Source organism: Diospyros lotus, chromosome 3 (assembly GCF_014633365.1).
Source record: "Diospyros lotus cultivar Yz01 chromosome 3, ASM1463336v1, whole genome shotgun sequence".
Classification (NCBI taxonomy): Eukaryota; Viridiplantae; Streptophyta; class Magnoliopsida; order Ericales; family Ebenaceae; genus Diospyros; species Diospyros lotus.
The window spans coordinates 27,445,989-27,473,778 of NC_068340.1; the positions used below are offsets into that span (position 1 = coordinate 27,445,989).

Genomic DNA, 27,790 nt, shown 5'->3' on the forward strand with positions numbered 1-27,790 from the left:
TTCTATGAATTTTTTTTAACACTTAAACCCTCCCTAGGAAGAGAGTTTTGATGAATACCGACAAAATAAAGTATCCATTGCTATTCCTAGCTTTTTTTAAGGTTGCAATCGAGCTTAACCGAGTCAAGCTTCGGTAAACTTGGCTCGGGCTCGACATACCTGAACTCAAGCTCGAACATGAGCTCGAGCTTGATTAACATGAACCAAGCTTGACGAGACAAGCTCAGGTTTGCCACTACAAAAAGAAAATAAGGTTGTGCAGCGATGGCACTTGGGAAATGGAGGGGTGTGCAGCAACGACGACAAGCAACAAAAATGAAGGATGCAACGACCATCAACAACAAAAGGCAATACAATAGTGAGAAGCGAGGTGGCAATAAGAAACAAGGTGACGAAAAGCGAAGCAGTGACAAAAGGAAGAAGAATAAGAAAATGGACTATTGGAAAAGAAGAGCAACAGAAAGGGAAAGGAAAAAGAGAGGAAAATGATTTCTCGGGGAGAGAGATAGATGGGTTTCTTGAAGAAGGAGAGAGGAAAAGTGATAATATGATATGTATGTAATAATAATATGTATGTATGTATGTTAGATAATATATTTATAAAATATATATCTAATATATTATACATACATATATAATTATATTTAATTACAAATTTCTAATCGAGTTTGCTAACAATCCTCTAATCGACTTAGCTCGCGAGCTAGTGAGTCAAGATTTATTGAACTCAAGATTGGCTCATTTACAAATTAAGATTCAGAATTAGACTTAAAAGTTGACTCGTTTATCTTAATAAATGAATTTGAACAAGTTTTTCTCAAATTGAACATCAAGTCGCAATCCTAGCCTTTTCTTCTCAACCTTTCCCCTGATATATCATATGTACATATATACATGCATACATACATATATATGTAGAGAGAGAGACCTAATTCATTTGTGATAAAACAAAAAATTGTAGCCATGGCCCTGATGAAGTAAAAAAGCGGAACATGAACAGCCATAGTGGTCCACTGCCACATTGGTGGTGGCACCTCTCATTTGGGCTTGGCCTACAGTGAGCCAGCCCAAACCACCAGAGCCTACTGAAACTGAAAGTCTGAAGCTATCCCAGAAGTAATAGGCGAATAGTACAATGAGTAGAGAAGAGACTGACAAAATCCCTTGCTGCCTAGCACAATCTGAAAACAAAACCAAAATCATCACAAACCCAACCCAATATCAGCAATCAATTCCAATTCCAAATTCACAGCAACTGATTTTATGATGAGGTCTTCGTGCAGTAGATGGCAATCCACGCCATCTTTTCCCCTCTTTCACAACCTTCCTCCAAGCTCTTTAAAAGCCCCATTTCTCATTCTTGTAGCTCCAAAACAATACCCATCTCTGCAAAATCCACACCATTCTTCTCAAGGACACAGAAAAAGACACAGACTTATGATAACAGCTCCAATAATGGCTTCAGCTCCATCAGCCACAGAGGCCGAGATACAGACCAAACCCTTCTCGGTCCTCTTTGTGTGCCTTGGCAACATCTGCAGAAGCCCAGCTGCTGAGGGAGTCTTCACAGACTTGGTCAAGAAAAGGGGTCTTGATTCCAAGTTTAAGATTGATTCTGCTGGCACCATTGGTTACCATGAGGTACATTTATACATAAAGATTGCTATTTGGTGGTGAGAAATGGTGATTTTTTGTGTTGGGTTTCTTTTAATTTGTTGTTGCTTTGAAGGGTGATGAAGCCGACCCAAGAATGAGGGCTTGTGCTAAAAGGCGTGGAATCCAGATAACTTCCATATCTAGGCCAATAAAGCCGGATGATTTTAGAGATTTTGATCTTATTCTAGCAATGGACAAGCAAAACAGAGGTGGGGTTGTAGGAATGAGGTTTTGGATTTTCATTTTATTTGGTCCTGAAATGGATTAACAACACTCTCTAGGTTGTCTGTTAGCTAGTAAATGGCACTTTACCTATATATCGTTCATGTGTGCTAAATACTTACCACGTTTTATATGGATGGAAAGTACTCTCCATGTGTAGATATGGTGAATGTTGTTTGCTTGAATTTAAGGGTGGCATTTGTTGTTGTTGATGTAGAGGATATACTTGGAGCTCTGGAGAGATGGAAATTCAGAGAGACATTGCCCGCTGATGCACATAAGAAGGTTTGTAGAAGGGTATTGGTACAATCCCGGTATCATTTTGATGTTCATCTTATGCATGTGTTCGTCATGCAGGTTCAGCTAATGTGCTCCTACTGTAAGAAGCATAATGAAACTGAAGTTCCGGATCCTTACTATGGTGGACCACAAGGTTTTGAAAAGGTAATATATAAACTGAAATCCTCCATGGTTTGTAGAGTTTGCATACTTCACTGTCATAATTTCATGTTTTCATCATTGGTAATCATCAAGTAAATGCCAAAATTTGCAGACAACAACAATAACAGAACAAGCTTAATCTACTAGGTAGATATGCCAAAATTTGCGTTTGCAAAATATTGTGTACTCAAAATACTACAAAGGCTGAAAGTGTATCCTGTGTCTCATGAATCTTTTAAAAGTTCCTTTTCCCATGATACTTCATTTAAACATCTCTTGATCCTGCAGCACTTTCATGTTTCTATTTAGTAAGCTATAACCACATAACATCATATATCTACTCAATGTACATGCGTAAGGACATTAAAAAATCTCAAAAACATTGTGTCAAGTGATTTTGTACCTCTTCTATCCTTTTATGATCCTCACATCAAGTATAAAGGTTTATAGAGCCTTGCAATAAAATTCATATAAAATAACAAAGGAATAGCTTTCAGGTGGTTCTTGTGTGAGCAAGGAAAGATGGGAGTAACTTTGCACCCACCACCCTGGTTCCCTTTTCCTGGATCAGTTAATGAATAACATAATTAAGCCATTATAGCAGTGATGATATAAGAGATGAGCTTGAAAATGGATACACCAGTTTTCTCACATTTAAGGGGTTTAAAGAAGTTCATTTATTGGTGGATATAGGCAGTACTCTAAAAATTTCTCTTGTTTCTAAGGAAGTCTGAAGGTTCTAGACATGATACAACATCATATGCTGCAATAGTGGATTTTCTTAAGAGTTGTACTCCTGTGCTAAGAAGTTTAAAGGTATCAATTTGGCTTTGCACTATGTGGAGCTGGTCTTGGTGTTTACATAGCACTGACTAAGTGTGCTACAGTTCTAGAATGAAAGATACACAAACTGGATAATGTAAAAGAAACATTTAGGAGAGGGATGGGGTAGGGCTGAGATGGGTCATCCTGTAGGTCATGGAATCAGCATTGTTTGTAAATTAGCAGACTAATTAAACAAATTCGTGGAGGCTGCAATGTTATAAGATAAGCAGACTAGCAGTGGGTACTCTTTTACATTCTAGTTTTGACACAATGTACACCAAATGGATCTTCTAGTCGGTCTAAGGTTCAAACCAAAAGTGCTCTGGTCCTTGTCAAGTAGCTTATATTTGTCTTGTTTGAGACCAAATCCCAATATAAAATTGTTTTATGAATGCTGTCCCTGGGTTTATATCATGCAGTGCCATTAAGCACCTCCAGTTTAACTGTTGTAACAATACAAGTTCTTTCTTTGATTTTCATCACCATAAAAGAAAGTTCTCTTCTGCTGAACAACCGGATTAGAATGATGTTTCTCTTTTTATTTATTATTATTATTATTATTGTGAGTGTGTGTGTGTGTTTTTTTAGTGGGGATTTGGAGACTAGTTCTCACTCCAGCTGTTTCTGATAGACATAATATTCTCTCATTCCACTTTACTGTTTTCTCCTTTGAATTTTTAGCTATCTGGCCTCTTCTTGCTACTTTATATCATGCCTTTTGATCAGCCTTACTTAAGCCTTCTATATGTTTGCCTTATGGCACTTCTTTGGTGCAATCTTTCCATTCTTGATACTAGTTGGAATTCAGATTATTGAAGGAAAGGGAACCAAAATAAGGGATTGCATAAAAATGTATGTACACAAGTTATTTGATTTTTGTTTCATTTTTCTTTTGATTGGGAAGTCATTGATCCTGACAGAGGGTAAGAGTTAACCATCTTAATCAACTTCTCCTAATGCTTTTGCCTGTTAAATGATTCGTTTCCGTGTCTCATTCTCCATGCTGCACTAACTTTTGGCCCACCCTTTATTTAGCTGCTCAACAATCAACATTTGTTCTTAGCTAGTTTTCCCAGCAACAACATGCTATAACTTTTCTAGTCATAAAATTTCTCAGTTCCTAGATTTTGTCATAATCTTTTATGGCAAGACAGAATTTGTGTTTTGATCCACATTCCAGTTCTGAAGTGAGTTCTGATGCGTTTCCCATATAGTTAGAATTCTCATCATCAGCAATTTCTTTTCATGACAGGTTTTGGATCTACTGGAAGATGCTTGTGAATCACTATTGGACGGCATCTTGGCAGAAAACAGTAACATTAAGGATTCTTAACTTCAAGGACAGCTTGATTGATTGAGACTTGGTCTCATGTTCATGGATTGAACATACATGTTGCTGCCAATGCTCGGAGAATGTCACCCAATTCTGTTCATAGTCTCAAACAATGGGTTTACAAAATTGCAAGCAATCAAGTTGGAAATTAGTGCCAGATTGGTAGACATAAGCAGCTAAATACTCAGCTATAATTATGTATATTTCTTGTCACTGTATCCAGTCTGCAAGGTCAAGAAACCTATAGTGGTTATTGTTACAGAAGATGGCACAAACCTGTTTGTATCATTAATCATTGTGCACTACCTCCTTGATCAAATGATATAACTGACAAACAAAACTACATTTCTATAATGCTACATTCTTTTTCCTCATGAGAGTTATGATACATATTTGATATACCAAAGAGAGTAATTCTTGAGAACCGGTATGGGGTTGGGAATCTCCTGACTGAGATATTGATTTCATACTATGTAGCTCTGATCGGATCCTTTCCGGGTTCGCTTTCTCCTCGGGTTGGTACTGAGCATGCAAGAGAAGGCATTTACAAGCTCAGAATCCTCTATGCTGACCAGAATCCTCGCTGCATCTGGGTTGGCAAGGAGGAGTTTTGCCACAAGATATCCTGCAATCGACCAGGTTTGAAAGAGGCGTGCCTGTTTGCCGATGAATCTTCCCCCCTTGGTGTCATAATACTCGGGCCACTTGTCTCTAGATATGCGCCTCTCAGCAGCCTTGACAGCATTTTCAGCAATCCATGGTCGATTCATCTTTATGCATGCCACCGCTAGCTGAAATAATTGCAGAATAATGTTATGGCGTTGAAATTGAAGTATTTCCAGTTGCTACTGCATTCTGAAGAAAAAGAAGAGAGGGGGCGGAATCCCTGCTTCCCCAGAGAAAGTAAATGAGAGATTTCTACAATCACCAAAAGACAAACACTATCACAGATTTTGAATGTTCAAAACCAACTGGAGAACACTTCCACAATGGTCAACTCTAGCAGGTATCTTACAACCTCGAGGTGTAGCATAAAACATTGTTGTGAAGATATCCAGAAGTTAGGAACCTCAATTAGTAGGCTCTGCATGACAACCCCATACATGAAAATACATAACCACCCATGTATTTTCAGTGTACATGAAGCTTTCCGCTTTCAAGTACTAAATTAGAAAAAATATTCAGAGAAACAGCCAAAAAGATCAAATAAAAATAAATTAGTTTAGTACCAAAATGCAACCTTAGCTACCCTTTTTCCAAGGATAAAAATTCAACTGTAAATTGCACCCAAACCTGATTTGGGTCATTAGCAGGGAAACAACCTGTGGTTTAAAAATGCTTCTAGAGGTTCTTGTGATTTATAGTTTTTGCTCAAACACCCCCTCCGTTAGTTTTTAGCAATCATGGTGTTAATTAAAATTAAAAAAATTAAATTAATCTTTAATCTCACTTTAAATCTCTTTTTCTAAGTATAAAATAAAAGAAGAAAAAGGAATAAGGGGGAAACCAGCAAGCAGCAGTGCTAGCTGCCTTCCAACACCACCTCTCTGCTGGCTACTGCTGTCTTCTTCTTCTTCTTTGTTCTTGGCCGGCAACCACAGGGAGGGGGGGGGGGGAGAGAGAGAGAGAGACAGGATCGATGGATCTAATCAAGATATTGCCTGTCGATCGATGTACTGATCTGGATGTTGCCAGCCCACTATGATGCCATCGACATTGCTGCCTCCAACAATGTTGCCCAACAGCTCTTCCTTTGGCGATGGTTCTAGTTGGTCAGTAGGAACCCATTGCACATCGTCCAGATTTGGATTGGGGGGAGAGAAAAAGAAGATGATGATGATGATGAATAGGCAAAGAAGACGAAGGATCACTGGCCATTGCCAGCCTCAAAGAAGAAGAAGATGAACAGCATCGGTAATGATGAAGAAGATGCTGCAACTGAGCCTCTCTCTCTCCCTCCTACGGTTGGGGGCGACATCAAGGGCTGCCACCAGCAACCTTTGGCTGAAGAATAAGTTCTGTTCTACGGTGTTTTCTTTTTTTAATTTTTTGTTTTTTATTTTTCTTTGGTTAAATTTACTTTTAATTTTATGTAATTATCATTTAATTAATTTAATTTAATTTAACTTAATTAGGGTTTAAGGAACTAAGTTAGTAATGGAGTGGGTGTCTAAGAAAAAATCCAACTATTCATCTCAGATCTAGACAAATTATTCTTGTACTAGGTAGAGAAGATCAATTCTGGGTAAAAAAAAGGTTAATTAAACATAAAGAGCAGTAGTCCAAACATAAAAGCTCAAGGATATTCATAATCTATCCAGAATAACTAAACATAACAACAAATAAAATGGAATAACAAGGTTAAATATAATTGGGCATATCGGCAACGCTCACAGTATCAAGGATGGCCAAGGGCACATACATAATAGCAAGTGCAAAAAATCAAAATGTTTAGCAACATATGTTATATACACAAGATTAGAAGCCCCAAGTGGCAGTGGCATTCCCCCGACAATAGCAGTACCTTTATGCACACACATCATCCAAAACAACTTACATAGCAGAAAAATCAAATTTCCAAGGTAGAATACAGGTGATACTAAGTTATCATATTCTCTGGAATTAGGTTCAGGATAATTAGTGACAGCCATGAACATTAAAATTGATAAACACCATAACTAACCTGCCACAGCAAAGTTGGCCAGGAACCAGCATTGTGGTAAGACCAAGGCCTGCATTCAAAAACATAATCAAGAAGTAGGAAATAGAAACAGATGCAAAAATTGCCAAATGGGAAAGAATATAGCATCAATTACATAAAGACACATTACGTATTTTTGGGATCACTTCCTGTAATAATTCTCCACTCTTGACCTTCAAGAGCAGGATAACATATCTTCAATGGCATATCAGCTACTAAGTCTGTCCATTTCGATTCAATAAGATCCAATATGGCATGTGATTGTTCCACAGTTGCAAGACTGCTTACAATAGACCATAAATTTCCTAGAGAAAAGAAACGGAAGTCCATGTGAGCAGGCTGCAGGTTTCCAATCAAATAGCCTCCCTTACTAGGCATCCATTCAACAAGCCAAGGAGGAATCTGGTCTGGGTAGATATTGAACTTGTTGACTGCATCATATGAATATTCCTCTGTCTTGTAGCGGTAAATCTCATTAAGTTTTCTCATGTCAATCCAGTAATACTCCCTGATGTGAAACGATAATGCAACTAGACGGTTATTAAGTGCCCTAATAAGGTCAGCAGATGCATCCTCAGGAGCCAGCATCTCCCTTGCAGAAAGTAAAGCTGAATAGTACAATGCCTGCAGGAATGCCATTATGATCAGTTAATAGACCAATATGTGAAGATATGTAAATAGAAATTCTACAAATAAGAATTCGGTCATCAATGAGCATATCTTAGATAAAAAAAAAAAGCCACCAGCATGGCTCATAATTATAGAAACACCATACGTCATTCACATGGGATTTTTTAATAGAATTTCTGCATGAGCATCATTTTCTTAAACCAAAAGCTGAACATAGTTCATCAAGTTTTCTTTATTCTTTTCTTAAAGGAATAAATATTATCATTTTCCACATGTAAGTTCCCAGTGCGGCCACTAAGCACCATGCTTTGTGCATCCATGAGTACACATAGCTTGTAAACTATTCAAGGCTATTTTTATGTTATTTTTTTTCTTACCATTTGCAACACATAATAGATGTTTTTGGCACCACAAAGGATGTCCCCATAAAGATTCCGCTCAATGACCAAGGACAATCTAGAAGTTCTATTATTCAGATGGCTTTGGAGGATATACACACGGCCAGCCCAACCCTTAAGCCATGTATGCCATGGCATTAGGCCCCCAAAATTACAAGGCCCTAAATTTTAAAAATTTATAATATTTATGTATATATATTTTTATTTTTTAATATTTTATTAAAAAAATTAAATACAAAACATTATAATTTTTTTTTAACTTCCCTTCACCATTTTTCAACTTTTAACCGTTGCTGTGGTGTTCCCAAATCCCAATATCCCATAAAACCCACATATTTATAGAATGAAAAGTTGCTCATTATTGGTAAATTTTATCTTTTTAATACTATCAGTTTAATGTTTTGTTTTATTTTTTTCTATAAAAGAATCATAAATGTATAGTTTTTTTGCTCGCACTGACCTTCTTAGAGTTTCAAGAAAAATTAGTTTTGTTTTTCTTTGTTTATTGTTGTAAGTTGTTTGGCTTTTTTTTTCTTATCTTTGAGATATTATATTTTAGTTGAAAATTTATTGTCATTAAGAGATTATTATATTTTGTAGTTGATTGAATTTTAACTTTTTTTTCTTTTTTATTTAATAAAATATTTGTGTAAAAAAATGTATCATTATAAATTTTTTTTAACTTCCCTTCACCATTTTTCAATTTTTAACCTGGTGTTCCCAAATCCCAATATCCCATAAAACTCATATATTTATAGAATGAAAAGTTGTTCATTATTGGTAAATTTTATCTTTTTAATGCTATCAATTTAATGTTTGTTTTATTTCTTTCTATAAAAGAATCATGAATGTATAGTTTTTTGCTCGCACTGACCTTCTTAAAGTTTCAAGAAAAATTAGTTTTGTTTTTCTTTGTTTATTGTTGTAAGTTGTTTGGCTTTTTTTTCTTATCTTTGAGATATTATATTTTAATCGAAAATTTATTATCATTAAGAGATTATTATATTTTGTAGTTGATTGAATTTTAACTTTTTTTTTCTTTTTTTATTTAATAAAATAATAAAATATTTGTATAAAAAAATGTATTATTTATTTTTTTATAAAAAAAATTAATACTCAAAGACTTCAACAAATCCTTTCGCCTAAGGCCCCTAACTCTGTTGGGCCAGCTCTGAATATACGTTGAACACGCATAATCTGCAAGTATTTGGGTGAAATTTGACTAATCATCAGTTATTCTAGATGAATGCAGCCTCATGGTCATTTACTCATTTACAAATAGGGATGTTCATTCGATTTGGACCAGACTGGCCCAACCCTAGACTAGACGGATTGGGACTGATTTTTAAAGAAAACCTTAGACCGAAGAGTGGACAGTCAACGTAAAACCTAGTCAGATCCAAAACATGAACTCTAGACAAACTATGAAAAACCGTTAGAGCGTAATTCTTCATAGCGACGCGCTACACTACCCGTGTGTAGTGTCAAGTGAGCTAGAACCACTACATCGGCGCCCGGATGTAGTGAGAAATGAGCAAGGGTCCCCGCATTTGCTTAGACAGATATGGGTAAAGAAATTAGTCTGAAATCAAAATAAAAAACAAAATCAAATTCAAAGTCAAAGGCAAAACCAAAATCATAAATTAAGGATTGGGTCATGGAATATAGAAACATTAACAGACAAAGCTATGGAAGTGGTAGATGTGATGATTATGAGAAAGATTAATATTATGTGCCTTCAAGAGACGAGATGGGTAGGGAGAAAAACAAAAACTTTATCAGAAACTAGATATAAAATATGGAACACGGGAAATGATCAAGCAAAAAGTGGAGTGGAGATTATTATAGATAAAAGCGTATTAAAGATATTCATAGTCATTCTTCCTAGACACAAGCGAGGTTAGGTGAGGAGATAAAAGCAAAATTCTGGGAGGACCTAGAGGGACTCATACAAATAATACGAAGAGAAGAGAAAGTGATTATAGGAGGTGACTTAAATGGTCACGTGGGTAAAGACGAAAACGGCTATAGAGAGGTACATGGAGAGTATGGATTAGAAGAAATTAATAATGAGGGTAAGTTTATTCTAAATTTTGCTATGGCATATGGGCTCATCATAACCAATACTAGGTTCAAAAAACAGGACGAACACTTAATTACGTATAAAAATGTCTCATCAAGCACCCAAATAGATTACTTCCTCATGAGACAAGAGGATCGGTTATGTTGTAAGGATTGTCAGGTGATACCGGGGGAGTGTTTGACTACTCAATATAGACTTTTGATACTTGACGTCCAAGTAAGAAATTGGAAGAGAAAAAATCACATAAAACAAAATTCAAAAATTAGATGGTGGGATTTAAAAGGGGAGAAACAACTAATCTTCAAAGAAAAATTAAGGGGTAAAAGGGAATGGAATGGAGAAGGACAGGCAAACTAAATATGGAGGGAAATGGCTACTGCCCTAAGAAGCACGACAAAGATAGTCCTTGGAGAGACAAATGGTAGAGTCTCAAACCTTAAGGAGTCTTGGTGGTGGAATGAAGAGGTACAATTGAAAATTAGAAATAAGAAAACTTGCTATAAGACTGTATATCAGTGCAACAATGAAGAAAATCTAAAAAATTATAAAGCGAAAAAGGCAGGAAAAAAAGCTGTTAGTGAAGCAAGCTCAAAAGCATATGAGAATCTAAATAAACGACTTGATACGAAAGATGAAGAAAGGGATATATATAAATTAGCTAAAGCAAGAGAGAGAAAAATAAGGGATCTAAATCAAGTTAAATGCATAAAAGATGAACACCAAAATGTATTAGTGAATGAGGGAGCGATTAAAAAGAGATGGAAGAAGTATTTCACAAAATTATTCAATGATGGTGGGGACACAAGAGTTAGGTCGGGACATCTTAGTAACTCCAAAGGGAACGTGAGCTATACATTTTATCGATGCATAAGTTCAAATGAAATAAGGCAAGTATTAAAAAAAAAATGAAAAATCATAAGGTGGTGGGACCAGATAATATACCAATAGAAGTATGGAAATGCATAGGAGAATAAGGCATCTTCTGGCTAACGAAATTATTTAACGCAATCCTTAAATCAAAAAAGATGTTAGATGAGTGGAGAAAGAGTACTTTGGTTCCTATATACAAAAACAAAGGAGATGTTCAAAACTATGAAAATTACAAAGAAATTAAGTTAATGGGCCATACCATGAAACTCTGGGAGAGACTAATAAAGTAGAGGCTCAGAAAAGAAACAGATGTCTCGAAAAATTAGTTTGGTTTCATGTCTGGTAGGTCAACAATGGAAGCTATATACCTACTGAGGCGCCTAATGAAAAGGTATCGATATCATTAAAAGGACCTGCATATGGTGTTTATAGATCTAGAAAAGACCTATGATGGGATCCCTAGAGAAGTATTATGGAGAATTTTAGAGAAGAAATGAGTCCGAATAGCCTATATACAAGCTCTTTAAGGACATGTATCATGGTGCAGACACAAGAGTCAGGATCGTTTAAAATTATAATGGGACTGCATCAAGGTTTTGCACTAAATCCATACTTATTTGCTTTAATAATTGATGAATTCACTAAACACATTCAGACAGAGGTGCCATGGTGTATGCTATTTGCAGATGACATAGTGTTAGTGGATGAAACAAAAGAGGGAGGGAACACTAAGCTTGAGTTGTGGAGAAACAATTTAGAATCTAAGGGATTTAAATTAAGTAAAAGGAAAACAGAATATATGGAATGTAAATTTAGTAAGAATGCAAGAGTGGAGGATGTTATAATAAAATTGGAAGACCAAATCTTACAAAGAAAATACCATTTTCGATATTTAGGATCAGTGATTCAAAAAGATAGAGAAATTCACGAGGATGTCATGCACAGAATTAAGGCAAGTTGGCTAAAATGGAGAAATACATCAGGGGTGTTATGTGATGGCAAAATCCCATTAAAATTGAAAGGAAAATTCTATAGGACAACTATAAGACCAGTCTTGTTATATGCCTCAGAATGTTGGGCAATCAAATACCAGCATGAGCAAAAGACGAGCATAACGGAGATGAGGATGTTAAGATGGATGTGCAGCCATACAAGAAAGACAAAATTAGAAATGAGGTTATTCATAATAAGGTAGGAGTAGTGCCAGTCGAGGAGAAGATGAGAGAGACTAGACTAAGATGATTTAGTCATGTGAGAAGGAGACCAAGAGACACTCCTGTGAGGAGAGTTGATGAAATGGAACAACTAGTCAAAAAAAGAGGTAGAGGTAGACTCAAGAAGACTTTGGAAGAGACATTAAACTTTGATATGAAGTGTATAGATCTAAATGAAGATATGACGAAAGACAGAAATACATGAAAATCTAGAATTCATGTAGACGACCCCACATAGAGAGATAAAGGCTGGATATATTGTTGTTGTATATGAATTTTAAACAAAAAATACAACCCTTGAATTTTTAGTAAGAGCAAGTAGGAGGAAAAACAAAATCCAACAGGAAATAGGATTTCTGAAACTATTGTAGATTAAGATAATTTAAAGTTCCAAAGAAATTGGAATTAAGTTCAGATTCTAAATAGAGATTGAAATAAGGGGTTGTCATAGTTCTAGGGGGATTTTGATTGGGCTCAATGTTTGAATTGAGGATAAACTTGATTTCAGAAATTAAGTCTTGGATAAATTGGGATAAGTAGGAATGATGTGTGTGTGTGTGTGTGTGTGTGTGTGTATATATATTATTGGACAATTGATTTCAGAAATTTCATTACTTGATATATATTCTTGAACTGTTGATTTAAAAACAAATTGAGAATGGGGATTTATCAAATTGTTTTGAAAAGGTTATTGATGATGTTAGCATTTTGTTATAAACTATTGTGAAACCATTGGAGAAGTCCAAGGGTTAGTCTGGCAACTAAAATTCAACTATTTATATAGTGCTATGAGAATTTTAGTTTCTCAATGAGATGAGATCGTCTTATATATTCTGATTAAGCTCCACCTGTACTTGGGGATAGATCACAAGAAATTACCGGGTCCCCTTGTTCATTGATTGGATCTAGGGTTATATTGCCTATTGAGATATTCATTGGGGTTTGAATTGATTATAGAATATTATGGTTCCCTTGATTTCTTAGTGAGTTATACAATGTGGAAAATTTTAGCTACACCATGTGGTATGATGTGATTTTATTTGGTGATACTTGTTGCATGGGGAATTTTGGTAAATATTATGAATTGAAATCTGTTTTTATTGTATATGTATGAAATCTCTATTTTGAACATTTGATTTATTATGCAGGGTAACCTTCACTGGGTTTTAAGCTTACCAATCTACCTAACATATTATTCAGATGAGCAAGATTAGCAGGGCTAAGCATGGACTTGGCATAGGGGATGTTGGTGGACTCAGTTTAGGATGCCTTATTTTCAGTTATTTCAGTTATGTAAATATGGAAGGACTTTTTGGCTTCAAGAACTTTAAGTCTCGGTTTAAGATTCAAGGCTTGTTACACAACCCGTAGGAGCGGGGGGGGGGGGGGGGGGGGGGGGGGGGGGGGGGGGGGGGGGGGGGGGGGGTCCCTATATAACTACAAAAAGTATTAAATAATACAGAAAGAAAAATAAAGTCCATATAAAATGTTTGATGACGTCACTCTTTTGACTTGTATTTCTTGGTTATCAGTGGGTTTCAACAGTATATTACAACTACTTTGATCACAAACACAATTTAGTGTACTAGTGTTTACTCACGCAGTGACTCAGACTTGGCTACTTTCATAAACGTCATCATTTCACTACAAATTATTGTGTTAGTTAATTCTTGAAACAGGAGCTGAGCATCGCCATATTAGTATGCATTCATTAACAATATCCATAAATAAACACATTGGCTGCAATCTTAAGTTATTTTTTTCGGTTCTAATTCCAAGTAGATCAGATTCAAAACATGTATTCAAGTGTTGCAGCCAAGGTACAAGCAAATACAAAAAGAAATTTAAGAAATATGTGTATATGTGTGTGTATCTTTTGTGGCTTACAAACAAAAATCAGCAGTATGTGTAGTCAATTATCTTTAATCATTTGGAGCAGGAACAACTGCAAAATGTTTCCTCATTTGAATCAAGAATCCAAAGTTCATATGGAAATCACGGTGATTGGTGGATGGTGGCTTCATCACTGCGATGCCAATTTCCAAAATCAAAGAAAGATAAGACTGAACAGATGGGTGAAGCCATGAGGGTTGAAAGTTACCGGTTATGGGTATTTAATCAAATTGGTCTTTGGTCCAAAAACCGAGACTGGGCTGCACTGGGACCCATTTTTTCAAAATGTTTGGACCGAAGACCGGACTGATACTTCGGTCCCAAACTTGACCGGGTTTTTTGATCTAGTCTGGTTCAATATTTTGGTCTAGATCGAGATTTGAACAATTACAAAAACAACAATACACCAAGTCTTAATCCCACTAAGTGGGGGAGACATTAAAGTTTGATATGAAGTGTGTGGATTTCAATGAAGATATGACAAAAGATAGAAATACATGGAAGTCTAGAATTCATGTAGCCGACCCCACATAGTAAGATGAAGGCTGGATATGTTGTTGTTGTTGTTTTGTTGGTCTTCATCTACATCTTTTGCTACAAATTTAATTGCAATCTATCCACTCTTCTTACAAAAGCATCTATCAGTTTGCTTCCCATATAACAATCCATCTCAATCGCATCTCATGATCTTATCTCAAATAGAAGCCACTTCGATCTTATTACAAATAGCATTATTTCTAATTTTGTCTTGCCCCACATCTTATGTAACATTTCCATCTCAGTTATGCTCGTATTTTGCACATGTTGGGGTTTTACTACCAAACATTCCATGCCACACAAAGCAAGTTTGATAGCCATATAATAAAACCTTTCGTTAGCTTTAAAGAGATTTTACAACCACCTAAAATTCTGAAAGAACTTCTTCATCTTAACTATCCCATCTTAAATCTCTGAGTAATATTCTTAATTATCCTCTCATTCTAAGCTAATCTTTTTTTGGAATGATTTGATAGGGATGTAAATGCATCCTCAATTAACCCCAATTAAAACAAGTATGAAAATTCATAATTGGGGGATTAGGCATAGGGCTTATTTGAACATTTATTGAAACAACTATGTAAATGGGGTTAATTGGTGAACCCATTTACATCCCTAGACTTGATCTTCAGGTCTCACTACAACTTCTTTCATACTTCTTAACACTTTAATGTTTTGATTGTTACTCTACTCAACTTAAAGTCTTTGGATTTTAAGGTATCCTCCATACCTCAAAGTTAGGATTTACACCTTTTTGACTCATCCACTAAGACAATAAGAAGTGTACCCATTACATGAGGTGACCCACTTTATGAGGGTCAAGGGAGAGTTGTTCCATGTGCAACCTTACCCTTACCCTTGCCCTTGCGATGCAAGGATACTGTTTTCATAACTTGAACCTATGATCTTCAATCGCAAAGGAGCAAATTTATTCTTGCTACCAAGGCTTTCCCTTTCATCTACTAAGACAATATCATCTATAAATAACATATGCTAAGACACCTTGTATTAGATGTGCTTAGTAAGTTCATCTATCACTAGAACAAAGAGAGACGAGTTGAATGCAAATTCTTGATGCAACCTATTGTAACTGGAAAGCCTTAATATCTCATTCACAAGTTTCTAACACACATTTCCATTCCATGATGCATATCTCTAATAACCTGTACAAATAACTTGGACTTTCTTCTCTATAGCTCTTCATAAGACATCTCTAAGGACTTTGAAATAGGCTTTTTCTAAATCTATAAACACCATATGCACATATTTTTATTTATCACTAGGCCTTTCTATCAGGAGTGTAGACAAGTATATAGCTTCAATTTTTGACCTATTAGACATAAAACCAAATTGATTTCCAAGATACCTTGGCTTCTGTTCTTAACCAATTTTTGACCTATTAGGCATAAATCCACTTTCCCAATGTTTCATAGTGTACCTTACAGCTTGATCTCTCTGTAATTTCCGCAACCACAACTTGAACATCTTTTTTGTTCTTATAAATTAGTACCATTCCTCCATTTCGAGGCATTCTCTTTGATTTAAGGATCACATTTAATAGTTTTTTTAACTAATATAAAGCTTTCTTTTCACATGCATTTTCATGCTTGTTTTGTCTAGAATCCATGATAAAAAGATCCAATGATTTACATTAATCGTTGACAACCTAACAGAACTTTCCTTCATCAGAGCCAGAGACCAACTGTGATGAGTAATACTTTTACAACTACAAATATTAAGAGAACTACCCAAATAATGATGAAGAACCAAATCAAATGCAGCTAGAAGAAAAGTTATATAATCTGTGATGTTGGAGTTGCATGAATTAGTGGTGGGAAACAAAAGCCCTGACAAAATCATAAGCAAGTGAACATGCAATTGAAAACACACATATGATGATGCAAAGACAAATCTTTTACTTCAATGTTTGATCATAACAAAAGATAGAAATACATGAAAGTCTAGAATTCATGTAGCCGACCCCACATAGTGGGATAAAGGCTGGATATGTTGTTGTTATTGTTGTTGTTGTTGTTTGATCATAACAACTGCATGACTCTTGAATAGCAAGTAATCACTATTTAAAAAGGCTTCTCTTATTCCTACATTTCATTAATTTTCCCAACCAGTAATATCAACACATTATGAGAGACTAATTAACCGGAAAAGGTAAATACTTACCTGAATTTCCAAAGGATGGCCATGAATTCCCATACGGCGATCAATCATGCAAGAACCATCAGTCACTAACAATGTTGGAAACATATCAAAACCATCAGCAAGACATAGCTTCAATATCATTTTAATTCCAGTTTGCACATCAATCCTCTCTTGAACTGAAAGGTCTCCAGAGCATTTTCCATACGCACGTAACAAGATAATCCACCATAAACCTGGAACTCAAGTTATAAGTTTCCAGGATTTTTATTTAAATATGAACTTGAATTCCATTATTAACTTACCAGAATCAACTGGTGCAACACGACCAATTGCTGCCTCACCAAAGTCTGGATCCAGAACATCTTCAGTAGCAGAGTCATCAACATCAAGAGGGACAGTGCGCACCTTGAAACTGGCAGGCATTAAACCTTGACCAGGACTATAGCAGTCCATTGTTTTCTCCCAGCTCTGTTAACACATGCAATGAATAAATATGAGTACATTATTCAAGCTAAGAAGTTTCAACTTCCAAGTAAATATTTGAAAGAGCGTAGTTGCCCTTATTATTTCATATGTAGGGAAGAAATCTATCTACTAATAAACTCTTGAAAGATCTCAGCATTATTATTTAAAAGCAACTTGCATACTTAATATACTAGAAAGGCTAATCTGATTATGAAATAACAAAAAAGGAAATTGTTTATGTGGAGTTCCCCGTTCACACATGGTCATGTTTGAGTTCATAACTCATCATTCAGTCTCTAGGTTCCCCCCCCCCCCCCCCCCCCCCCAAGAAAAAAAAAAAAAAACACACACACACACACACACAAGTTCCAAAATAAGAAAGAAAGACAGAAGTATGCTGATGCCGTTGTAATATGTACATGCAGGCAAACATGGAGTGGAGGCCTGTGTGGAGTCTGAAAAGGAAGCAATGGGCCACTGAATTTTTAACCAAATGAGTTAAGATAAGCAATAGAAAAGCCTTAAGTGACACAGATTAAAATTCAAAAGTGAAAATGTTATCAGGGCCATTACAGGTATTCCTCAATAACCCTTTGATAAAGGAAAATGGATGAATCATAATTATACATGCAAAGTCTCCCTCCATCAGAAAATCAAGTAGCTGAGTTAAGCAACCTATGAGGGTTGGTACAGCTTGACAAGGTAACGTGTGACAGGCCAAGTGCTTGTCATCCAACTCAAAAGCTTAAGTTGTTAGATGGTACTACCTATCGCCTTATATGGTTCAAGATCTCTCCTTTGTTGTTCAATATAAGATTCATGACATTCTCTCCTACCCAAATCTACTTTAACACCCTGCCTTCTCCCCCTGCAACAGCTTGGCATGAAATCAGATAGGAATTGGTTTCCTTTGATGCCACATTGTCAAAGTTGGATAGTTGTCATTCAATTTAAAAGCTTAAATTGTAAGCAGCAATGCCTATGCCCCTTGTATGGCCTATTTCTTGTCCAACATGAAACCCATGACAAAGAACCATGGCCTGTACACTTGAAAACCCTAGCATTCAATATGATTTTGCATAATTATGTTAAGAAATTAACAAATTCTTCCTTTATATGGTCCAAGATCTCCTCTTCCTTATCCAATGTGGAATGCATGACAAAGAACCATGAGCCACGTGCTCAAAACCCTTGTATGATTTTGGGTCATTACAAAAAATTTATTTGTGTAGAATATATCTTTTCTTTTTGAATAAATGTCATGTGTCAAAGGAAGCATCCCTTTTCCTCTTTTATATTTAACATGATTTGTCATCTAGAACTTACCCCACACAGTGGAATTAGGGCTTGTGAGTGTTGTTGTTGTTGTCATCTAGAACTTAACTCCCCAATATCTAATAAATAAGAAAAATAAAAAGTAAAACAAAAGGATTCAAATATCTATTAAATGAGGCGAAGCCTCTGCCCTCCATATGAGCTACCTTCACAATTATAGTTCTAAAAAGATAATATTGGATTGGCAATTGACATTGAACTCGAAAGCCTAGAAGGGTAAAAAGGGAGTAAAACTAAAAGGTCTGTACTCATATACTAAAAGATCTTTCCACTTTGAATAATTCTTGCCATACTTTTTGCTATTTCAGTCTGCACGTTCCAGAGAGTCTTGTTTTATATACAATAATACTAGCCACGGTACTTTAACCTCAATTCCACATAGACATCGCATTTCCCTTCCTTCCATCTCCAATAACACATAAGACCATCAACAGTTTGAAGCTCTTTCCACCAACCAATGGAATTAGAATTGTCCTAAAACTGTTGACCAACTTTTTATTCAAACATCCTAAAGGCATATGGGTACATTAAAAGGGTGGCTAGAACACCTCTATATTAATGCGTCTCAGGCAAACAAACAAAAAATACCTCTATATTAACTAAAGCAAGCAAAAGGGTGGGTAGAAGATCAAAAAGTGGTTGACAGAAGGATATCAGTTATGAATATTGACTTCATTTAGGACCAAAGAGTCAATAACCTTGTAGGTCAACATCTCTGGTTAGTTAATATAACCTTGTGCCAGGCCCCTATTCCCCTTGCTGCATTGCCTAGTTAATAAATGGAAAAATTGTGGTAGAGAATCACAAATCTTCAATTTCAATGGACTTTCTTCAAGGTTCAGTTTTGAGCTCAAGGATGCTGTTGGCTATGAAACATCAAACGACATCGTTGGATTAAGCTGATTGGAGGGCCACGTGCTGCAACCGTAGCCTGCCAATTGGCAGCTGCTGGATGGCAGCACGTGGCAACCATCAACGGCTCTCTGATGGCGCCCATTTGCCTTTCTTCTCCTACCCGATCTTTCTCCTTGTCCGTCTGCCAATTTTGTTGAAATAATCATCGTGCTTGCACGATTAGATCTCAGCCCTTCATCCATACTTTATGAGGCCTGATCCTAGCCATTGATCATCTCTTTTAATCCCACCCCTCGGGATGTGAACCGGTCAGACGATTAAGACGAAAGAATCAAAAGCAAAGGAAAAAGGAAAAGATCGAGAAGAGGGAGAAACTTCGTTTTCGAGCTAGGGTTTCTAGTTTGCTTCTCTGTTCATTCTCTGTAAATGTTTGTATAGTTTTGTTAAGATATATAGTTCGATAGGTTTCTGCCTTTAATCTGCATTGTTTGATTATTGGGCATTTTTGTGTTCTCGAACCATCGTTTGTACAGAGAGTGTGTGAGGTTTTCATGTGGGTGTAATCTCGAATTCATCTCATAGTGCAATGAGCTCTCCTCGCTCGAGCTCAACGTAGACGTAGCCTCTTTTGAGGTGAACCACGGTAAATCTTTTGCCTCTTTTCGTTTTCGTCTCCTTTTTTGTTGTTGTTTATGTGTATGTTTATGCTTCCAGTTTTGTCCATCGTGAGCTTGTGATTGAAAAATATCAGACATAAACCTTAAGGTCTTATTGATTTGTTCCCAACAGTGGTATCAGAACCGTGTTCTGATCGGCTCTTAGGGTTCTTTGTAAGTTTCAATCGGTTCGTTTTTCAAATCTAGGGTTGTCATCAGTAAGGGGTTTGGTTTTACTGAGAGTCCTTGTCAGCGAGAGGTTTGCTGTGTTGGTCTCAGTCAGTGTCTAGAGCTCCCTAGGTTACCTTCGAGCAAAGCGAAGACGATGTCTACCCGATTTGAAATCGGCATATTTGATGGCAAATGAGATTTCGGAAGCTGGAAAAAGAAGATGAGAGTTTTACTCTCTCATCATAAAGTGCTGATAGCACTTGAAGCAAAAGATCGCAAATGGTCTCCAGACCAACTTGTGAGAACCGAGGAGATCAGAGAAGAAGCCTACAATCTGATCTTTCTCCATTTGGGTGACACTGTAGTCCAGAAGGTAGATGGTATGTCCACTCCCTTAGAACTTTGGAATAAATTAGATTTATTATTTTCTGTCATGACTGCACCTAATCTAGTTTACTTGAAAGGCATGCTGTTTAATTTTAAAATGAATACATCTAAGTCAATGGATGATAACATAGACGAATTTACTAAACTTGCATTATTACTTAGAGGTACTGATCAAGCTTTAAGTGACACAAGTGAAGCTATAATTCTGTTAAATTCATTGCCTGATAACTATGATATTGTTAAACATGCATTGAGATATACTGGCATTGTACCTAGTCTGGACCTTGTTATCTCGGGTATTAAGGCTAGAGAACTGGAACTAGGAACATCTAAGAAATCTGGAAATAATTTGTTTGTAAAGAGTAAGAATGAGAAAAAACATTCTACTAGTAACAATGATCACACTAATGGGACAGGGCAAAAAGGTAAAAAGAAAGACAAGAAGGGTAAGCAAAAGTGGAAATGCTATCACTGTAGAAAAGAGGGGCACATTAAAAAATATTGTTATGATGTTATTAGAAAACAAAAGCAAGGGGGAAATACAAATGCTAATGCTAATAATTCAAATTGCTTAGCTGAAGTACTTACAGTTTTAGATTTTTCTATTAATAATGAATGGATTATGGATTCGGGTTGTTCTTTTCATATGTGTCCTAACATTGACTGGTTTCAAAATTTTAATAACAAAGAGTCTGGAATTGTGTACATGGGCAACAACCAATCCTGTGGTGTTAAAGGTATAGGAAATATATCTCTCAAATTGCATGACAACAAAACTACAACCTTAACTGATGTAAGATATGTTCCTGGTTTGAAAGAAACTTGATATCTCTTGGCACATTAGATGAGCTAGGGTTCTCCTATAAAGCTGAAAATGGATCCATGCATGTGTTTAAAGGAGATGAACTAATATTATCTGGTGCTAAGAAAAATGGATTGTATGTTTTGGATGGTTGTTATTTTCCCTTTGTTAATGTTAATTCTGCATACATAGTCAAGACTGATAAGACAGAACTATGGCACCTGAGACTTGGCCATATGAGCCTGAAAGGTCTTAAGGCTCTGTCTAACCAAGGTTACCTTGGTTCAGTGCCTGCTGAGTCCCTCGACTTTTGTGAGCCATGTGTTCTAGGCAAGCAACACAGACTGGGTTTCTATAAAGGAACTCACCTGGCGAAGGTATGCCTAGAATATGTTCGTGCAAACTTGTGGGGGCTTTCTCAGGTCCCTATCCACGGTGGTAATAAGTATTTTCTATCTATTGTAAATGACTTCACTAGGAAGGTTTGGGTTTTTCTATTAAAATCTAAAGACCAAACTCTTGAGAAGTTTAAAACTTGGAAGAACATAGTTGAAAATCAAATAGATAGAAAGATTAAAATCTTAAGAACAGACAATGGTCTGGAATTTTGTAACAAAGAGTTTGATGAATTTTGCAATACTCAAGGAATACTTAGGCATAGGACTATGAGGTATACACCCCAACAAAATAGGGTAGCTGAGAGAATGAACCGAACTCTTCTTGAAAAGGCGAGATGCCTCTTATTCACCTCTAATATGCCTAAGTCCTTTTGGGGAGAGGCTCTGTCTACTGCTGCCCATTTAGTAAATAAAAGTCCCTCAACTGCCCTAAACTTCAAATGCCCTGAAGAAAAATGGACCGATAGAAAATTAAATCTAAACTACCTTAGAGTGTTTGGTTGTGAAGCTTATGCTCACAAGCCTGAAGGTAAATTAGAACCTAGGTCTACTAAGTGTGTTTGTTGGTTACCAAGATGGGGCCAAAGGCTTTAGACTATGGGAAAGACAATCTGATGGGATTAAAATCATTATCAGTAGAGATGTCATATTTAATGAAGCCATTTTCCCTTGTAAAATTGGAAACACAAAAGAAACCAACATTCCTAAAAGACCAAATGATTTTGCTATCCTATGTGGGTCTCAAATCGAGGTGGAGCAAGCTGCAGGTAATAACAACTTGACAGCTGCTCAAATAGAGCCTGACCTAGGAGGTGTTCTAGTTTCAAATGAAAATCTAACCTCTAATCATGATGATGATCAAGAGGAACAAAAAGATGAACCTGAGATTGAGGTGGAGCATCATAGCTCACACCAAGATCTCAGTGACTATCAGCTAACTCGTGATAGGAGTAGGAGGGTTTTTAGACCCCCAAGAAGGTATGCCTATTCAGACCTAGTGTATTCTGCTCTAGTAGCAGGGCTAGAACTTAGGAGTAATGAGCCATCATCGTATGAGGAGGCTGTCAGCTCCAAAGAATGTGTAATATGGCAGCAAGCCATGGATGAGGAAATGTCCTCTCTCAAGGTTAATGGTACCTGGGAATTGGTCCCTAAACCACAGAAACAGAAATTAATCCAGTGTAAATGGTTGTACAAATTAAAAGAAGGAATATCTTCCACTAACCCAATTAGGTATAAGGCAAGACTAGTGGCAAAGGGGTTTACTCAGAGGGAGGGCATAGACTACACTGAAATATTCTCCCCTGTAGTTAAATTTAAAACCATTCGCATGATGCTTTTTGTTGTTGTCCAATTTGACCTTGAATTAGAACAATTGGATGTCAAAACAGCATTCTTGCATGGAGATTTAGAAGAGAAAATTTATATGGCTCAACCTACTGGATATATTGACTCAGATAAGCCTGAACATGTTTGTCTATTGAAAAAATCTTTGTATGGCTTAAAACAATCCTCAAGACAATGGTATAAAAAGTTTGATAATTTTGTCCTAGGGATTGGATTTGTTAGGAGTCAATATGATAATTGTTTCTATTTTATCCTTTCCAATGTCCCTGTCTTATCTATTGTTATATGTGGACAATATCCTGTTAATTAGTAAGTCTAAGTCTAAGATAAATGAATTAAAACAAATGCTAAACACAAATTTTGATATTAAAGACTTAGGGGCAGTTAAGAAAATTTTAGGAATGACAATAGAAAGGGATAGAGAAAATTTTAATTTAAAGGTTCATCAAAATGACTATTTAAGGAAAGCTATAAAAAGGTTTGGCATGCATAATTGCAAGCTAGTGAGTGTTCCTTTAGCTGGTCATTTTGTCTTAACCAAATCTCAATGCCCAACGTCCAACTCTGAAATTATCAAAATGGAAAATGTTCTATATGCTAATGCAATTGGAACTATTATGTATGCCATGATAAGTACAAGGCCTGATCTAGCCTATGCTATCTCATCTCTTAGCAGATTCATGTCAAATCCAGGCAAACCACATTGGGATGCTCTAAAATATTTATTAAGATATTTACATGGCTCTGTTAATGTTGGATTAATTTATAGAAGATATTTAATACTCTTGATCTTGTGGGTATGTAGATTCTGACTTCGCAGGTGAAAGAGACACCCGAAAGTCCACTACTGCTCTGTTTTTCACTTTGGGTGGAAATTGCATTAGTTGGAAATCACAGCTGCAGCCTCTGGTTGCTCTGTCTTCCACTGAGGCTGAGTATGTAGTAGTGACTGATGCAGTTAAAGAGGCTATTTGGCTTCAAGGTATTCTTCAAGAAACCCACCTACTTCAGAGCAAGGCTGTGATGTATTCAGACAGTCAAAGTGCGATTCACTTGACCAAAAATCCTGTCTACCATGAACGCACAAAGCACGTGGATGTCAGGTATCATTATGTTAGAGATTTAGTAGAGCTAATGGCACTATTTCTATACTAAAAGTGCCTAAAGAAAACAACCCAGCAGACATGGGTACAAAGTTGCTAACTGCAACTAAGTGCAAGCATTGCTTGGACCTGTTGCATGTGGGTATTGATTGATCAAATCAGCCAGAGCTATGAAGGTGAGAATTGAAGCATGCTGCACTTGTGAGAATTCCAGATTCACCTGTGGTTTGTTGCTTCAAGGTGGAGATTGTTAGCTATGAAGCATCAAACGACATCATTGGATTAAGCTGATTGGAGGGCCACGTGCTGCAACCGCAGCCTGCCAACTAGCAACTGCTGGATGGTAGCACGTGGCAACCATCAGCGGCTCTCTGATGGCGCCCGTTTGCCTTTCTTCTCCTGCCCGATCTTTCTCCTTGTTCGTCTGCCATTTCTGTTGGAATAATCATCGTGCTTGCACGATTGGATCTCAGCCCTTCATCCATACTTTATGAGGCCTGATCCTAGCTATTGATCATCTCTTTTAATCCCACCCCTCGGGATGTGAACCGGTCAGACGATTAAGATGAAAGAATCAAAAGCAAAGGAAAAAGGAAAAGATCGAGAAGAGGGAGAGACTTCGTCTTCGGGCTAGGGTTTCTGGTTTGCTTCTCTGTTCATTCTCTGTAAATGTTTGTATAGCTTTGTTAAGATATATGGTTCGATAGATTTCTGCCTTTAATTTGTATTGTGTGATTATTGGGCATTTTTGTGTTCTCGAACCATTGTTTGTATAGAGAATGTGTGAGGTTTTCATGTGGGTGTAATCTCAGATTCATCTCATAGTGCAGTGAGCTCTCCTCTTTCGAGCTCAACGTGGACATAGCCTCTTTTGAGGTGAACCACGGTAAATCTTTTGCCTCTTTTCGTTTTCGTCTCCTTTTTCGTTTCTGTTCATGTGTGTATGTTTATGCTTCCAGTTTTGTCCATCGTGAGCTTGTGATTGAAAAGTATCAAACATAAACCTTAAGGTCTTATTGATTTGTTCCCAACAGATGCAAATAAGAAAATAAGAATGGAAAAGAAGCAGTTAAACTCATGGGAATTAATGATTGAAAAAAAATATAAAGCTTTTTTTGCCATAATGTTGGATTTTCAACCATCAGAGGAACATTGATCAATACAAAACTTGATCACACAAGCCCTAAAAGAATAGACAATTTGGCAAGAGAGATTACAGTACCTGCAACTGAAGGGTGTAAAGGATGAAATTTCGTACAATATCATACTCTCCTTTTAATAGGAAGGCAATACCAGACGGTATGAAGTCACGGATAAAGACTTGGTCGTAGTTCAAAATGCTGGAGCTTGTAGGATCATTAGCAGCAATAGTCCCAATTGGGTTGCCACAATAATAGACAATCGATTCTCTTAGTAGATTCCATGCTTCATCCTCAATGGACTCTAAACTCACAATGTTCGGTGCATCATTAATTGTTGTCATGGTCTCTAGTCTACGGACAGGTGGAAGGCCCTCATTTTCATTTTCCAACTGTTTAGCCCCCTCAACCTTTTGACTGCTCCAATTATTAGGAGTGCCATTAATCCGAGTTCCTTGTCTATCATCTGCTGTTACTGCACTCTCACTTCCAACCTGTTCACATTTGCAACTCGTAGACTCCAAACAATCATTTAGAGCCTTTCCATGGAAAACACTATTTGCAGCATGAAGAGGGTAAATTCTCTTGCAACTTAATGTTCTTGAATAGTTCACCCTCTGCATTAGCTCGGAATCTCTTCTTCTACTATGTATGGGGTACTTGAAAGAAAGTAACGAGTTTGCCTTGTGAAAACATGGACCAGAATACAACAAACGAGGCATGGCCATTGACAGAACTTGCACAACTGCTTCTTTAGTGCCCATGATCAGCTTCAGCTCAATACATATAAAGAGTGTCCCCTCGGTTTAATTCACTGCACCTGTACCATTCCCATAGAAAATAAAGAAATATGCATATTACAAACATTAAAGCTTCCTAATTAAGGGATCATTTCACACGGCATAGTATAATAGAAACGGTGTTGTTCAATTTTATAGATGAATTGTTCAACGTTAAATTAAAAATCATGACGTTCCAGTTAGAATGTTAAAAGATCTCCAAATCTGACCGTGTGAAGTGATACAAATAAACATAAAAACAACAAAACACTCTAAATTCTTCTCAGAAACACCGACAATCACACAACGAAACAGGTCAAACTGATAAAGGTTTGAACACATAAGCGTATTCGTGCCTGTTAACATGCAGATGAATCGGAACAATCCAAAACCACATCATTTCTCGCAAAAGCACGCAGCACGCTACACTACAGTAGAGAGAGAGAGAGACAAGTGGCTACCTGTGATTCAAGACTAATTTCAATTTTCCACCAAGCAAAAACTATCAGATAGCCAGATTAATACTTCCGGCCGCGAAATCTCGGGAACCAAACGGGCGCTTAGTAGACCGGAATAAGAAAACAATTTTTCCTGGATTTGGAAGAGGAGTTGAGGCTGAAACCAACGAGATTAAAGGAAAAGAGAAATTGTTAACCTAAGTGGGCGTGTTCTTCTCGTGAACCAGCGAGAGAGAGTAATGACGGCGTCGGGGGTTAAGGCGATGGGCGATGGGCGGTGGGTATGGCCGGGAATCTCAGATGCTTCCAAGTTCCGACGAAGCAAACGCTAAGAGAGTTTTTATCTACTATAGATGTGGGCTCATCGTTTCTCTCTGAGGCCCACCACAAGTGGCGAGGCGACACGTCATGTATAGCCGATCATCGTTTTTCCTTTATTTGTATAGACAAATAATAATAATGATTGATGAGAGCAATAATACTATAATAATTTTGAGAATCATACAATTTATTTTCTAATTCTTTTTTTTTTAAATTAATAAGATGATAAATATACAGCTCATGTCTTAATTTCTCATCAACCAAAGTTAAATTATGAAACAATCATCAATCATATAAATATATACACATATATATATAATGGAGTCGACAACCATTTCTTCAAGATTTAAAAAAACCTTTTACTAGTTCAAAATTTTAACCCAAAAAGTTAAAAAAGATAAAACAAAATTTGAGATATCAGCAAAGCATAAAGCATAATTATTGTCGCATCACCGAAGGTATATAAGGCAAAATAATGAAGATGATTAACAGACAAGGCTAGGCTAGGCTAGGCTAGGCTAGGCTAGAAACTAAGGCCTGTGAGGTTGAATATGCCGTCATACTTGTTAGTTTTGAACGTTGAATAAGCGCTTTACTGGGGCCCCTAACCA

The 27,790-nt window shown here is 36.7% G+C and overlaps 2 protein-coding genes across 4 annotated transcripts; one reads left to right on the forward strand and one right to left on the reverse strand.

The window, feature by feature from the left end:
- The first annotated feature begins 1,086 nt into the window (after window positions 1–1,086).
- LOC127797392 (uncharacterized) lies at window positions 1,087–4,545 on the forward strand. 2 transcript variants are annotated; one of them, XM_052330252.1, is made up of 5 exons: window positions 1,098–1,641; window positions 1,730–1,865; window positions 2,096–2,163; window positions 2,236–2,322; window positions 4,397–4,545. In XM_052330252.1, the coding sequence occupies exons 1-5, from the start codon at window positions 1,264–1,266 to the stop codon at window positions 4,475–4,477; spliced, it is 750 nt and encodes a 249-aa protein (XP_052186212.1). In that variant the 5' UTR covers window positions 1,098–1,263; the 3' UTR covers window positions 4,478–4,545. The 2 variants fall into 2 exon arrangements, with proteins under 2 accessions (XP_052186211.1, XP_052186212.1); XM_052330251.1 differs by having other exon boundaries at window positions 1,087–1,641; window positions 2,096–2,322.
- A 109-nt stretch (window positions 4,546–4,654) lies between these two features.
- On the reverse strand, window positions 4,655–27,191 carry LOC127797391 (alkaline/neutral invertase E, chloroplastic-like). 2 transcript variants are annotated; one of them, XM_052330249.1, is made up of 7 exons: window positions 26,862–27,187; window positions 25,705–26,441; window positions 17,266–17,431; window positions 16,985–17,196; window positions 7,309–7,802; window positions 7,161–7,209; window positions 4,655–5,268 (listed from the first exon to the last, which is right to left on the reverse strand). In XM_052330249.1, exons 2-7 carry the CDS (start codon window positions 26,383–26,385, stop codon window positions 4,942–4,944), a joined length of 1,929 nt encoding a protein of 642 aa, XP_052186209.1. In that variant the 5' UTR covers window positions 26,386–26,441; window positions 26,862–27,187; the 3' UTR covers window positions 4,655–4,941. The 2 variants fall into 2 exon arrangements, with proteins under 2 accessions (XP_052186209.1, XP_052186210.1); XM_052330250.1 differs by lacking the exon at window positions 4,655–5,268 and having other exon boundaries at window positions 7,183–7,209; window positions 7,294–7,802; window positions 26,862–27,191.
- Window positions 27,192–27,790: the final 599 nt, after the last annotated feature.